A 16,880-nucleotide genomic window follows, 5' to 3' on the forward strand; every position below is an offset into this window, starting at 1 on the left:
GCGACCTGAGGATCAGACATCCCCTGTATTTGTTGCAAACAAATGTAAAGCTTGTTCGCTGTACTACCATCGATGGACACAGCCATATCTATTGTGTATCTGGCCATAACTGTCGTCAGCAGGACGTTAAATACAATCTTCCTTCCTTATGCTTTTTCACAAGTAACTACTGCATGGAATCGCTCTTCAGCGACTAGTGCTCCTGAGGTAATGGGATTCGTTAACCTTCAAATATCGACTGTACGCAAATGCAGAGTTTTACAGATAAATGACTTTCATAGATGGTAGAATAGACACATCTACTCATTTTAAAATCATTTTTATTTGGTTTTTTCCCTTAGATGTGAGTTTGTACGTTGTTAGTTCCTCTTCATTCAAACGGATGTAACGATATCCAGAAACAGTATTTCGGAAAGAGCTTCTGCATTGCTAATGGACAAAAACGACGATCATTTCCTTTATGCAAGATGAAAATCTGCATATTGTTTCCCTGCTCCAATCAACGTGCTTCACTTCCCAAGAACTGAACTGGTCCAACATCAAGATGTCGTTCTGGTATGGGCGTTCTCCAGTTGCGAAGGTTCTTCCGTTGTTACATCAGAATCATATATAAGAGCTGTTTCAATAGGCTATCCCAGAAAGTGTCTAATAAAAAGTATGTTACCTCGACGCCAAAAACAAGAATCATCCGTTCGCATTGCTATTCGACTATTTATCATGTCCTTACGCTGTAACAGCTTTCACCAAATCCGATAAACTTAGTGACAACTGAAGAGAATTTTTATTGCAGATGTATTCTCGCACACCGCCAGAAGGCAAAAACGACAGAGTCCTGCGCAGCGGCATATACAATGTCACGTAAAATGAACTGAGCACTGGAAGGAGCAAACGTCTTGAAAGGCACTCGAATGAATCGTACTTTGAAGGTGACTGCCTTAACTTAAAAAAAAAAATCGTACCACTAACGCTGTCCACCAAACAATATCGTGTATAGCGTCCGACACAAAATCATCAAGACTGATGCTGATCAGGAGGAAGCAAGCTCCACCCCCACTGACTTCCAGTCGGCCGTTACTACTTGTGTGTCTAATAACTAAAAACAACATTCGATGAAGTTAAAAGCAAGAGCGTCAACATTAAGAGTGCAGTGGGAATACCTTATATAAGCGCAAGCGGAGAGAGGGAGAGCGAATAGGAGGAAAGAGAAAACTGAAGGACTCTAGTAGAAGAAAACTGTTAGGATGACGTGATTGAGGAAGAAACGAGAGCCGATTTGGAAGGCTTAGGGGATTCGCAATTAGAGTCAGAGATTAACAAAGTTTTCGATGACTTATGATTAAATAACGACCTTCCACGACAGATTTTAAATATAAAATGACGCGTTAGTCAAACCTTATTAATTTGATGGTCTACTTGGTGTAGGGTTAGAAAACGGTGGCTGCGTTGGTACTGATACATAACTTCAGTGACAACACAGGTATTGCAGGGTTATTCACAAGTACCTTCGGGATTTTAGACGCCAACCGCACAGTAGCTACAATGCATACAGTGGCCAGGTCATCTCTCAAAGTTTTTAGCTCACGTTATAGGTGTTCAAAACGGGGTTTTATAATGCGTCAAACGTCGATAGTAGCGGGCAGTTCATTGAAGTCGCTCTGGAAGTCGAAACGACAGCAGCCCGCTTTATAAGTCTGATCATTTGCTTGGCTATTTGTAGGCGCGATCAAATTCAATGCAACAATACGGAGCGAATGATTTGTTTACATGTTCTGACCTGCTTGGCCCCTTGCGGGGCGTTCTGTAACTATGCTATAGCGCGTATTGCGCATCGAAACTGCGAGAGATGCTCTATCCACTAACATGTGTCAATTTTCTTGTAGTAGTTTCCGTGCACTTGTCTTCTGAAACCCCAGAGGTACTTACGAATAACTTTGTTGTGGTAACCTCGTGTAACCTTCCAAAAGTCGACAGTATGTAGGTTTCTTGCAAACTGATAGAATACAACTCGTTCTAGGGAATTAATGGACACATTTTGCATTTTTGCACTATTGAAAGAGCAAAAAATTTATCTTAATATTGGTCTCCGCCGAGATTGCTTGCTGTCGCCCCAGAAAATAAGCACCGCCCAAGAGAATGCAACAAGTGTCTGAATTCGCCTCTTTCGTGGTCTGCATGTACTGTAGAGCGTCGCTCAAAATAAGCACCAATCTCTCACACGAGAGGACCTAGGGCTCCCACCCTCTTCTGTAATTGGTTTACCCTGTATGACGCTGTCAAAAAATTTTGGTCAACAATAAATTCAGACAAATTCTATGAATGCCCTCTAGTTTTGTAAGGAATGCCCTTTATGGTCTTCAGACAATGCAGAGTGTGCAAAACACTTGTCTACCAGAAATCGCCGGATGCGTAACATGAAAACGAAACTGGTAAGTGGAACAACTTGGTGCAATGCATGAAGAGTGACGTTGTTGTTATTGATCACTTGCTACTGCATTTTGTATCTCTTCAAAACACTTTCCAGTTCTTTCTGTGTTGCTTGAAATCATTTGTGTTTTCTGGTCTGCACATACTACAGCAATGCACATTTGTGGAGCGCGTTGTCTTTCGATGTACGTAGTTTTTTCTGGCTTTTCAACGCTTTAATTCGACAGATATTTAACTTTAATGTAGTTTGTTGTTAGTAAGGAATTTTTCAAAATTCTTATCATTAAAAAGACAGGTTTTGATGAAAATACTACCAAAGTAATATGGGTTACCAGCGTTCGTCTAAAAAAAGACACTGATCAGCAACTGAATTACAGATAGTTGGCTATGTTATGAAGTAGTGCTGAGGTCGCCTCGGTGAGTGAAGTACTTCTGCGTGGTAAATGGCCGCGATTTCTTCGTAATGGCGTGAGTTACGAAAAAGGCGACACAGGAAATCTGGTCTCAGTTAATGAGAGCCCTACGATATGGAACAGACACATTGTGTATGACTTGTTTGAACACAAGCAGGCACTGAACAATATTTACTATGGGAATGTCGATCTGGTTAAAACTGTTACTTCAAGGGCGAATTCGCTTGTTAAACAACTGTTTTACAACAAAATGTGCTGTGGGTAAGCCAGGATGGTAACAGCGGATGGGCCACAGTCCAGCAAAATATTCAACAATGCTTCACAACAATAAGTAAACACCAATATATTCAGACCATCTTCTTGGTATGGATCAGAGATGCCACAGCTGTCAGCTTTAGAACGAACTGTCGTGGTAAACAATTTATTGAGGACAAAGTTTGCTGTCAGTGAGCCAGATTTGTAGCAGCTAATGGTCGGGCCACAGCCCAGCAAATCACTCAACTATTCTGGACAACAATATGCAAACAACAGTACAATGCAGCCCTTTTCTGGTAAGGGACATAGATCCCCAAACTCAATATTGCTGCATTCTACACGTCACAGAGGCGGACTGTGGGCAAAGCGACTTTATCACTGCACGCTCGAAGTATGGAATTATGGAAACGTTAGGATGTGACTAAGCTACGAAGTACATTATGTGAAGGCTCTAAATAGCCAGGAAGAGCGTGCAGGCCCGTAGCTGTTCTCTTACAGGAAAATATTTAAAAGTAGGTGGTGGTGGGGGGGGGGGGGGGGGATGGAACTTTCAGCATGACGTTGTGCACCATTCTGTTCGTCTACATTTGTATGGTATAAGAGTGTAAATTCAGCAACGCCATGCAACCTGCCACTGCTCCTAAATTGGGTCAGGTTGGCTCGATGAACATTTTACAGTGATGGTGATATCGTCTTCTCTCTTAGAGACATGTAGACCAACTCGTACTGGGCGCATCTAGCATGTTTCCAGGAGCGGTGTGTGCGCCTATGGTCAATAGCTTGAGCTGTGGATGGCGAACAAACTAAGTCTCCTTCGTATCACTTCCGGCAGGAGCTGCGAAGGAAAATCTAACATTTCCCAAAATTAAGTGTAGGTCTCCAGTCAAACCATGGAGTGCCTGCTCATTAGCAACCAAAGTGCAGTCTTCCAGTGACCAACTGATGTTTTTGTATCGCAACCAACGCATCGGTAGTTCCTGTCGCAGAGGAAGGGAGCAATGCATCAAACGGCAGTGCCTTATTCGGAGATTCGGTAGTCTAACCGGTAGACAAGAGCAACGTTCTGTTGGGTAGTTACCATCAAATAATGTAATTTCCTTTCTCTTACGTCCAGTCACTCGTCCTCCCATGACTTGTGCATCAATAGCAAAATCACCGCACACAAGGGAATGGCACAAATTTCTGCAGTAGTAAACACACAGACGCGCTATGCTGTCGTGTCTGACAATTTGTTTCCCTTAGTACCTACAATGTGTCCACTGAAATTTGTCTATTTTAGTGGCGATTGGTGGATGTGGAAGAATCGGAAGAAGCTGGATGACTGAATCAGTATTTAGTTGAAAATTTTACATGAGAAAGAGATGGAAAGAGAGGTAAACTGATGTGAAATGCAATTCCTCACAAGTAGGATAGGAGTAACAAGGAGGGATAGGGTGAGGAATGCAACGACAAAGTCAATACTGAAAGAGGAACCCTTGCAGAGCGAATAGAAATATCAATGCTAAAACGGTACGGGCACTTAAAGAGAACGGAAAACAAAAGGATTCCGCCCCCTTGTCTCCATCGAAAATGAATTCGATCAAGAGCGTATCTGCAAAAATTAAAGAATTTTTCCCATCTTTAGTCTCGTCAGTGCACGGTGTATACTGGCAGATAATTGCGGTGTTCATATACAAGACTCATTCATAATAAAACAAAAATAATACTTCAGTAATACCAGAAACCAAAGAAGATAAAAATACTGTGGAGCAGCAGTAATAATATTAGCAACAAAATTAGCATCAAAACTGGGGGCCAGCTTAGTTGACGAAGCTTAGGAGTTCCGCTGCCTTCGAAACAAAATAATTCACGTCAGATGAAGAAGAGATGGCATTAAAAGTAGACTAACAAGATAAAGTGAGCATTTCTCGCCAAAAGAAGTCTTTTAACCAGAGAGAGACATTTCTGAGTGTGTACTTCTGGAGCACATCAATTGCATAGAACTGAATCATTAGTTGTGGGGAAACCGGAAAAGTAATCGAAGCGTTTGAGATTTGGTGTTAAAAATGGACATTGGCAATTACGTGAACTTCAGATGATAAATGATTAGATTCTCCATAGAATCGTGAAGGAGGGAACTTAAGGATAACAATGACAAGAAGAGGGGACAGGGTGATAGGACTTGTGTTCAGACATCGGGTAATAACTTCTATGGTACTAGAGGAAGCCGTATGCGGAAAAGATTGGAATACGTATAACACATAATTGAGAACGTTGGGTGCAGATGCTACTTTGACATGAAGAGGTTGGGACAGGAGAGTAACTCGTTGCAGGCCGCATCCGAGTCGGAGTAATCGTGGAAAAAACGAAAAAAGCATTCACATCAATGGCTCTCTTGTACAGTAATGGATTTAAAATTCATTCATGTATCTAACAAGTTGCTCAACCTTGGACACTGGGAAAGATTCAGAGCACGTTTGCATGCCGGGTTCCTTTAGAAGACTGTCACATATTCCTACAAGAGTTAGTGTTGGTCAAACCCAGAAGAAAAATTCCTATAATCATATGTCCGAAAACCAGTACTTGTTGAAATAAGAGCCCTTTTATTTGTGACGAGTACTGTGTTCTATTTACAGGTGATCCACTTTTACAGTTTTCAATAATGACAGTATCTGGAAGAAGTGCAGTCGCTGGCGTAAGGGTAGTTGTGGGAATGAAGAGAAAACACTTTTAAAACTGAGCCGAACAACCTGAAATAATAATCATGAATTAACGTTACATCCTTGTATATACATTTCCATGTGTCCAAAAATCTTTTTGTGTTCGGAATGTTTTTCCCGGCGTATACGACGGGCAGAGATTAGGGACTGTCAGTAGGCTCACGTAATTTGTAACTTCAACGCGATAAACATTTTCATTTACAGTAAGCACGTTAAGCTGTAGTACCAATCGGTATATTACAATTCAAAGCGACAACGACAAATATGTTTGTCGTTCCAGAAAGTATATTCGTTTAGAAAAGTCAACTTGTGCAGATATAATGGACTACCGCAGTGGTCACCGTTATTACCTGTGACAATACTGCATACGAATTATCCAGTTAATAAGTACTTTAAAACAAATAGAATGATATTTGCAATAAGATAATACGAAAAGAGTGTCTCTGATTTGTGATTAATAAGTTAGCTTCGTAAACTATGGGTATAAAGCTGGACATCCATGATGTCCTTTTGCCTACGATAGTTAAAAGTCTTTTTGTGTTAAAATTTTCAATAAACTGTAAGTTCTAGCGCAAAATCGGTATGCAAGTCAGAAGCCGGTTAGGAAAACTTTCTAGCGATACCTCATTTTTACACTACTGGCCACTGAAATTGCTACACCAAGAAGAAATGCAGATGATAAACGGGTATTCATTAGACAAATATATTATACTAGAACTGACAAGTGATCACATTTTCACGCAATTTGGGTGCATAGATCCTGAGAAATCAGTACCCAGAACAACCACCTCTGGCCGTAATAACGGCCTTGATATGCCTGGGCATTGAGTCAAACACAGCTTGGATGGCGTGTACAGGTACAGCTGCACATGCAGCTTCAACACGATACCACAGTTCATCAACAGTAGTGACTGGCGTATTGTGACGAGCCAGTTGCTCGGCCATCATTGACCAGACGTTTTCAATTGGTGAGAGATCTGGAGAATGTGCTGGCCAGTGCAGCAGTCGAACATTTTCTGTATCCAGAAAGGCCCGTACAAGATCTGCAACATGCGGTCGTACATTATCCTGCTGAAATGTAGGGTTTCGCAGGAATCGAATGAAGGGTACAGCCACGGGTCGTAACACATTTGAAATGTAACGTCCACTGTTCAAAGTGGACGAACAAGAGGTGACCGAGACGTGTAACCAATGGCATCCCATACCATCACGCCGGGTGACAGGCCAGTTTGGCGATGACGAATACACGCTTCCAATGTGCGTTCACCGCAATGTTGCCAAACACGGATACGACCATCATGATGCTGTAAACAGAACCTGTATTCATCCGAAAAAATGACGTTTTGCCATTCGTGCACCCAGATTCGTCGTTGAGTACACCATCGCAGGTGCTCCTGTCTGTGATGCAGCGTCAAGGGTAAACGCAGCCATGGTGTCCGAGCTGATAGTCCATGCTGCTGCAAACGTCGTCGAACTGTTCGTGCAGATGGTTTTTGTCTTGCAAACGTCCCCATCTGTTGACTCAGGGATTGAGACGTGGCTGCACGATCCGTTACAGCCATGCGGATAAGATGCCTGTCATCTCGACTAGTAGTGGTACCGGGCCGTTGGGATCCAACACGGCGTTCCGTATTACCCTCCTGAATCCACCGATTCCATATTGGATCTCGACCAACGCGAGCAGCAATGTCGCGATACCATAAACCGCAATCGCGATAGGCTACAATCCGACCTTTATCAAAGTCGGAAACGTGATGGTACGCATTTCTCCTCCTTACACAAGGTATCACAACAACGTTTCACCAGACAACGCCGGTCAACTGCTGTTTGTGTATGAGAAGTCGGTTGGAAACTTTCCTCATGTCAGCACGCTGCACGAGTAGGTGTCGCCACCGGCGCCATCCTTGTGTGAATGGTCTGAAAAGCTAATCATTTACATATCACAACATCTTCTTCCTGTCGGTTAAATTTCTCGTCTGTAGCACGTCATCTTCGTGGTGTAGCAATTTTAAAGGCCAGTAGTATATTTATACGATTAGTACGGGTTGAGAAAAAGGGATGTGGACTTGAGAAATAATATACATGATGAGGAAGGAGTCACAAGAGATAGTATAGTAAATTATAACAATTTACACATGTGGCCTGATGCAAGTCCTTTGGCAATCATGGAGGTGGGTTGTCCGAATCGCTCCAGAATCAGTATATAGGCAGGAATTGTCGGTGACAAACGAATAGGGTCATATACTTTGCCGATCTGATTAGTAGGTCCCATGTATCACCGATTTCTGTGCAGTGAATTACCAGCACAGAAAGAAAACGAAGACGGTTTATGCACGACGGGGCAGCACTCCATTTTCTACGGATTGTGCTACAGTACCTAAATCACTGCAACGTTTCGTGAGCGATGGATTGGACGAAGAAGTCCGATAGCACGGCCTCCCCGTTCACCGGATCTGAATTCGTTGGATATCTGGCTGTGGGGAGAATTAAAGACATCGTTGTTTGCCCAACCCATCGATAATGTGCAAGCGATACAGGAGCAAGTGACCGATGGATGTGACCAATGTATGTGACTCGATGCGACTGGAGCCACATGTGGTTGAGAAAGTGCATGATTCACTGCGAAGAAGGGTGGAAGGACATGTCAGGATGCGAGATAACCACGTGAAGCGCTGCTTATATTGTCTGCATCTACGTAACAAGCAGATAAGACTGAGGGGACAGTTTGGCCCTTATCTCAACAGGTATTGCATTCCATGTATATCACTATAGGAACCAATACGAGTAAGTGGCCTTTTTTATACACCCTGTATGTTTGTATCGAACATTTCTCGATTTTGGTCAGTTCAAGTCATAATGCTTTGCTTAAGATGTTGGCGTGATCGTTTTGGACGTTAGACAGTATTTGTGTGTATAACAAGACCGGTATCTAAAATGTCGGAACATCATCATTCAGTCTGTGAATGACAGAGGAAGACCAAGCGTAAGAAATAAAATAAGTACAAATCATTTTTTAAATTAGCGTCAACATTTGTTATTTCTTGGACAATGTAGTTAAGAGTATGGTGTGTTGCAGCAACAGAAGTCAGTACAGCTTTTAAGTGTTGTTACGATTTGGCATGTTCCTTTATTATTTTGTGTGTGCAAGTGTAAATTACTCTCTTCTATCGCTTGGTTTGTGTGTCACTGCAGTTTCAGAAATGAGCAATGCTTGATTTGAGAGCGTCTAATGGAACGGTGCTTATTTTCCAGACTCTATGGTACAAGCGGGCTGAGGCATCCAACATCCTGGAGCGTTTAACGCTAATAAAAAATTTGCACTTGGCAGCTCTTCCTCGGAAATATTTTCGTTCTCAGCAAAAGCGCTGCGGCGGATAGATTTATGATATTTATGGAAATCCTATACTTCGCATTTTTTTCCTGCGCTTTGGTTGATACGTATACTCCACAATTCAATGGATACGTTGCAACATATCGAAGGGGAGTGGCAGTACACGATGAATACCGAGCTGAAATTCCTATTGGGCATTGCCGATTTTGCTTCTTGGCTTCGGTTGATTGCCGATATCGCTCATTCAGAAATTTTAGTTACTTTCTGTACTTTCCGTACACTCTCAGTCATTTGCAGAGTTCTGAGGAAGAGGCGCTGATGCAGTATTAAACGCTTCCAGAATGTTTAAGGCAGTCTGCAGGCAGGCATTTCCAACGGACATAAACCTTAGATTATCAGACACTGTCTACGAAAGCTGTGAATACAGGAGACGACGGCGGTAACCAAGCAAACAGAGGACTCTGGGTTCACGTTACTTAAAAAATGGTTTTCAGGAATAAATTTCAAGATTATATCGTTCTTTTTAGATAGATCGTTCTGCTGCTGAGAACTCGCTGATATGAAACTTCCTGTCAGGTTAAAATCATGTGCCAGACCGGGAACCGAACCTGGGTCTTTTGTTGCCCTTTGCGGGCAAGTACTCTACCAACTGACCTACCCGAGCACGACTCGCGACCTGTCCTCACAGCTTTACTTCCGCCAGTCTCTCATCTCACACCTTCCAATCTTCACAGAAGTTCTCCTGCGTAACTTGCAAAACTAGCATTCCTGGAAGAAAGGCTATTGCGGAGACATGGCTTAGCTACAGCCTGGAGGATAGTTTCCAGAATGAATTTTCAAAAAATGTGTGTGAAATCCTATGGGACTTAACTCCTTAGGTCATCAGTCCCTAAACTTACACACTACTTAACCTAAATTATCCTAAGGACAAACACACACACCCATGCCCGAGGGACGACTCGAACCTCCGCCGGGACCAGCCGAACAGTCCGTGACTGCAATGAATCTTCATACAGCAGCCGAGTGTGCGCAAAATGAAACTCCGTGGCGGGACTGATGACCATAGATGTTAAGTCCCATAGTGCTCAGAGCCATTTTGAAACTCCGTGGCAGGTTACAACTGTACGCCGGACCGGGAGTTGAAACTAGGACTTTTGCCTTTCGCAAGCAAGTGCTCTACCAACTAAGCTTCTCGAGCACGACGCCAGGAAATTAAAATACACTGAAGCGCCAAAGAGACTGGTATAAGCATGTGTATTCAAATACAGAGATACGTAAACACACAAAATACGGCGCTGCGGTCGGCAACGCCTACTTAAGACAAGTGTCTGGCGCAGTTGTTAGATCGGATACTGCTGCTACTGCTGCTACAATGGCAGGTTATCAAGATTTAAGTGAGTTTGGCCGTTGTGTTATAGTCGGTGACCGGCGATGGGACAAAGCATCTCCGAAGTAGCGATCAAGTTGGGATTTTCCCGCACGACGATTTCATGAGTTTACCGTTATTCACGGTAATTAAGAAACCGGTAAAACATCAAATCTCCGACATCGCTGTGGCCGGCAGAAGGTCCTTCAAGAACGGGACCAAGATGACTGAAGAGAATCGTTCAACGTGACAGAAGTGCAACCCTTCCGCAAACTGCTGCAGATTTCAATGCTAGGCTGTCAACAAGAGTCAGCGTATGAACCATTCAACGAAACACCACCGATATGAGCTTTCGGAGCCGAAGGCCCACTCTTGTACTCTTGATGACTGCACGACACAAAGCTTTCAGCCTCGCCTGGGCCTGTCAACAGCGACATTGGTCTGTTGATGACTGAAAAATGTGGCCTGGTCGGACGAGTCTCGTTTCAAATAGTATCGAGCGGATGGCCTGTACGAAATGGAGACAACCTCACGAATTCATGGATCCAGCATGTCAGCATGGGACTGTTCAAGCTGGTTCAAATGGTTCAAATGGCTCTGAGCACTATGGGACTCAACTGCCGTGGTCATAAGTCCCCTAGAACTTGGAACTACTTAAACCTAACTAACCTAAGGACAGCACACAACACCCAGCCATCACGAGGTAGAGAAAATCTCTGACCCCGCCGGGAATCGAACCCGGGAACCCGGGCGTGGGAAGCGAGAACACTACCGCACGACCACGAGATTCAAGCTGGTGGAGGTTCTTTAATGGTGTGGATCATGTGCAGTTGGAGTCATATGGGACCTCTGATACGTCTACATACGACTCCGAAAGGAGGCACGTACGTGAGCAGCCTGTCTGATCACCTGCATGTCCATTGTGAATGCTGACGAACTTGGGCAATTCCAGCAGGACAAAGCGACACCCCACACGTCCAAAAATTGCTACAGAGTGGCTCCAGGAACACTCTTCTGAGTTTAAACACTTCCGCTGGCCACCAAACTCCCTAGACATGAACATTATTGAGCATATCTTGGATGCCTTGCAACGTGCTGTTCAGACGAGATCTCCACCTCCTCGTACTCTTACGAATTTATGGACAGCCCTGCAGGATTCATGGTGTCAGTTCCCTCCAGCACTACTTCAGACAACAGTCGAGTCCATGCCACGTATGTTGCGGCACTTCTGAGTGCTCGTGGGGACCCTACACGATATTAGGCAAGTGTACCAGTTTCTATGGCCCTTCAATGTATATCAAGTTACAGTTATTCCGGTACCAAATACAACGCTACCTAGATATGACGGGCTAACAATAAGATACCATAATTCTTACTCACACAACAAAGAACCTACACACCTATACAATGGAAATGTTGTAAATACTGTCACCAACAAACAAGTTGTGAGGACGGAAAACATGCTTAAATAAGTGTCGCCAACTATCACTAACGTTGTAGAAAGCTACACGTAGCTGTAAATCACTGTAGAATACTGTTTGACATTTCACACTCGAGACGCGTAATATCTGCACAAGAAACAATAAAATTTTATTTGTATGCATAAAAAATTACTGTTCAATGTCATGTAATACGTAAAAATTATAAAACAAATGCACTCTTCTACGGTCGAAACGTTACACAGAAAAAAAAGAGACTGAAATTTCTTATTGAGAAAATAAGTCTGAGTCAGTGGATAGAAAAGTGCGCGGATACACGATATTCAATTTATGTGCGTCGTAGAGGTGGAAAATTGAGGACTGATGCTACTGATACTCAAGAGCGCACAGAGTCATATAAGTTTACCAAGTTAACAGTGAAAGCTACACGCAGCCTGTTTGCAAACATAAGCAAAAACCATTCTCCAAAAAGAATCTGAAACTGCATGACAACAGAGTTAATTTTCTCACTCGCCCTAAACGAAACGATAATTTACATGAGAATATCTGTAATTCACGCTTGTATCGGAGCTTTACATGACGCAAGAATATTTAAGAAATGAAAGTTAATTGATTCGTAAGTGAGCCTGGATATCGTATACTCTTATGCTTCCTGTCTTCGCAGCTTTCTGGATATCATTTTTTAATAGTACTCCATGTGATTTCCTACCATACACCTTGATATATGTAAAAGATGTCCTGTATTTTGAACTATTTTGTGATTTCTGTACTAATACTACATTTTTAATGCAAAATGTGCAACGAGTTTTCACTTACAGCTTTTTATAACACCAACAAAATTTGTAGGATTTAGCAGTAATGCTTCATAGCGCCGTAAATAAATTACATTGCTGTTGCTCAAGGAAAGATACTTTCAAACACTCTCGTTTCTGAACGAATTTCATTTTTCGTGTTTCTTACGATTTTACTCAGCTCAATAGATTCACTTAGTAGATTAACATAAGTGGGGGTGGGATACACGGGGTCAACCCAACAACAAAATTTCGAAGGTTGCACAGGGATATTTCTTCTGAGTTGAATCGTAAATGTGGCTTACTACAAAGTAACAGCACTTCGTTTGTTTTGTTACCCCGTTCATCTTTGTATCTGTACTGCACTGAATATACTTCGACAGCAAAGTAAATCTCGACGGCAAGCGCTCTGTGTCTTGTTTGTAAACAAATCTGTTCCATCCACTATCACGGTATTTACTGTTGACAATAGCAGTGGCCACTTTACTCTTCGCCCTCAGGCTTGCATTCAGTGATGCTCGGTTCTGTCTCGCGTTTGTTTTTCCGGAACCGTTAGCTGTACGTTGAGAGGATAATACAGCGGTGTGGGTAGAATACCAGTGAACGGTTGGCCGAAATGCGTCTCGTGTATGGGTTCACTGAATACAATAGAAGAGCAATCCTTCCGTGTTAGAATGGAAGGCACTGGCCGTTCAAGGGACCGATCTGGGAAATTTTCATACAAACGTAGTTGGGCTAACAAGCCAAATAAATTATAATTACATAGTTACTCTATAACATACCATTGAAAACCAAGATTTCCTTATATTATAATTTAACTACCTACCCCGGCTTCTTAGGGGTAACACTAAATGTTTGCAACCGGATAATTGTTTATAATACGTAGTAATATGCACAAACTTTCCCCATGAATCAGTTTCTCTGTTGGTCACAACCGTATCAAAATCTCTGCCGTAGTTTCTGAGATTAGCCTTGGTATACGGACAGAAAAACGCAGCGAGGACTTTAATTTATAATATGTATACATTCTGGTCATACTTCTCTGCTTTCAGGAGTTGTGACGGCTGTTTACTGCTTCTTCCGCCAGATAACGCCTCCTCTGCAGCTGACCGGCTGGTAGCTCCCATCATTGCCATGAGATATCACTCCAAACGGCAATTAAACATAGAAGAGATAGCTATACAAACAGGGTGTTAGAAAAGTATTCGTTCAAATTAACACAGACGTAGAGAACAAAAAAACTGAGGTGATAACACTCATGGGCTAACGATATGCACATAGACTGATGGCGGTAGTAACGCGACCACAAGGTCTAAAAGGGCAGTGCTATGGCGGCACTGTAATTCGCATTCATGCGATTCATATGAAAAGTTTTCCGACTTGATGGCCGCACGACAGGAATTAACAGACTTTGAGCGCGGAATGATAGTTGGAGCTAGACGCATGAGACGTTCCGTTTCGAAAACTATAAATAAATTCAATATTCCGAGATCCACAGTGTCCAGAGTGTGCCGGGAATACCAAATTTCTCTCACCACGGACAACGCAGTTTCCGAAGACCTTCACTTAACGAGCGAGAGAAGCGGCGTTTGCATAGAGTTGGTAGTGTTAAAAGAGAAGCAAACAGCGTGCAATAATCGTAGAAATCGAAGTGGAACGTACGACGAACTTATCAGTGAGAATAGTGCGGCGAAAGTTGCCGTTAATGGGCTGTGGCAACAGAATGCCGACACGAATACCTTTGCTTAACAGCACTACATCGCCAGCAGCACCTCTCCTGGGCTCGCGACCATATCTGTTGGACCCTAGACGGATGGAAAACCGTGGCCTGGTCAGATGAGTGTCGTTTTTAATTGGTAAGAACTGATGCTAGGGTTGCAGTGTGGCACAGACCCCACGAAGCCATGGTCCCAATCTGTCAACAAGGCTCTGTGCAAGCTGGTGGTTGCTCCGTAAAGGTGTGGGCTATGTTTACGTGGAATGGACTGGATCCTCTGGTCAAATTGAACCGATCATTGGCTAGAAATGGTTTGATTCGGCTATTTGGAGACCATTTACGTTCATTGACTTCGTCTTTGCAAACAATGATGTCAGCAGGTCATAATTGTTCACGATTGGATTGAAGAACATTCTGGACAATTCAGGCGAATGATTGGGCCATTCAGATCACTCGACGTGAATCTCATCGAACATTTATGGGACATAATCGGGAGGATCGGGAGGTGGGTTCGTGCACAAAATCCTGCATCCGAAGTTCTTTGGCAATTATGGACGTCTGTAGAGGTAGCATGGCTCAGTATTTCTAAAGGCGATTCTAACGACTTTTTGAGTCCTTACGACGTCTAGTTGCTTGGGCAAAAGGAGGTCCGACACGATATCAAGAGGTATCCCATGACTTTCGTCACCTCAGTGAATGAACCCAGAAGGCAATTTCTGGTGCTAGGGACGATTTACCCAGAAGATAGTTTAGCCTGATAATTGAGTGGCAAAAACAGGAACTTCTCGAATGTGCGAATATTAGCTTGCACGCATACGATACATTGTCAGACAACTGACTGTTGTGTCTGTTCGAAGATTCCTGGCGTATACGCAATGGTACCAGCAGCGAGTGTAGTTCTAGCGAAGAGGTCTTCCTCTCTTTCCACAATGGCTTCATACACCAGCTGCTTCATATGATCCAGAGGACGTAATCCAGACACGCGAGGTCAGGTAACCTGGGTGGCCACTTCACAGGGCTCACAGGACTCTCAGATGATTCCTCACAGCAATGCTGAAATGGGCTGGCGCCCCATTGTGTTGGAAGTACATCCTTTATCTAACATTCAGAGCTACATCCTCCCACAGTTCTGGCAACACATGTTCCACGAAAATGTGGTATCGCCATCTTTTGAGACGGAATGGAAAAATATATAGTCCAGTCAACCTGTCACCGAGGGTGTCGACCCACACGTTAACTCCGAATCTCTAATAATGTGCACGAGGTCGAATACTTCGTGGATTCACATGTGCCCAAACATGCGAATTGTGGATATCTGACGTCAGAAACCACGTGCTCAAACATGCTAATTGTGGATATTTGAATGTCAATACACATTCCCGGCTAGCGGCACCAATACAACAGCTTACGTCAGCACAACTAATAAAATATACCATAACATTACAAGCTGACTTCAGAAACCACATGTTCCTCATCGAAAGATATTTGTTTTGATGTTTTCTATCTCCTGTATTAATTTGAACGAATAGTTTCGGAACACACTGTATAGTATACACTCATCATTACAATAATAAATAATGAATTATATATACAAACCTTACTCGTGAATCAGTCTATCTATCAGTGAAAAGCGTACCAAAATTCCTATAGTAGTTCCTCAGCTTGGCCATAACAGAAAAATGTGTGCGAGTGTATGGGGGAGGGGGGGGGGGGACTTTAGTTTGCGATATGTATACATACTCAGAAAATATCACTGAACGACCTCCGAAATTCTGGGCATGGAGTGCATGGTATTTTTAAAATCACATTCAATTTACCTTAGTAATACATAAAAGCTGGCAGCTAAATAAATTTATAGGATTCAGCAGTTTCACTAATATGAGTTAACTCTGCAGTTGGGTGACACATAGATGACAAATAAAAATGGCTTTATTAGAATAATTGCGCTATAGTAAGAGATGCCTAATTAACAGTTGGCCACATAATGACTCAGTTTTAAGATATTCGGACATCAAACCTGTCTACACAATTTATCATACGCTCACTATCTCTTCGGGAGATGTCTACGCGCCCTAAATCATTTTTCGTGTCATGAAGGTGCCTGTCCATGTACCGTGGACGCGTTTTTGGGCAATGTGAATTCTGGTCGGTGCAGGCCACTTCCACGCGCATCGTGGGCGGCATCTGGTGGTTCTTCACGCTGATCATCATCTCGTCTTACACGGCCAACCTGGCCGCCTTCCTCACCGTGGAGAGGATGATCACGCCCATTGAGAACGCAGCGGACCTCGCCGAGCAGACGGAGATCTCGTACGGCACGCTTGAAGGCGGCTCCACCATGACCTTCTTCAGGGTAAGTCTCGTCAGCAGAGTCGTCCATTGTTTGTCAGGGAATCCTGTTCTAGAGACGCAGCCATCGTAGCGTTTCCGTCGGAGCCTGTGAGT

At 43.2% G+C, this 16,880-nt stretch overlaps 1 protein-coding gene across 1 annotated transcript in view; it reads left to right on the top strand.

Moving 5' to 3' along the window:
- The window catches only part of LOC124778806 (glutamate receptor ionotropic, kainate 2), a 1,316,354-nt gene that overhangs the window by 1,255,377 nt on the left and 44,097 nt on the right, over window positions 1-16,880 (top strand). Inside the window, exon 13 of the mRNA XM_047253669.1 lies at window positions 16,591-16,788. Coding sequence (XP_047109625.1) covers window positions 16,591-16,788 — 198 coding nt within the window. The remainder of the gene's footprint in view (window positions 1-16,590; window positions 16,789-16,880) is intronic.

Source organism: Schistocerca piceifrons, chromosome 1, assembly GCF_021461385.2.
Source record: "Schistocerca piceifrons isolate TAMUIC-IGC-003096 chromosome 1, iqSchPice1.1, whole genome shotgun sequence".
Classification (NCBI taxonomy): Eukaryota; Metazoa; Arthropoda; class Insecta; order Orthoptera; family Acrididae; genus Schistocerca; species Schistocerca piceifrons.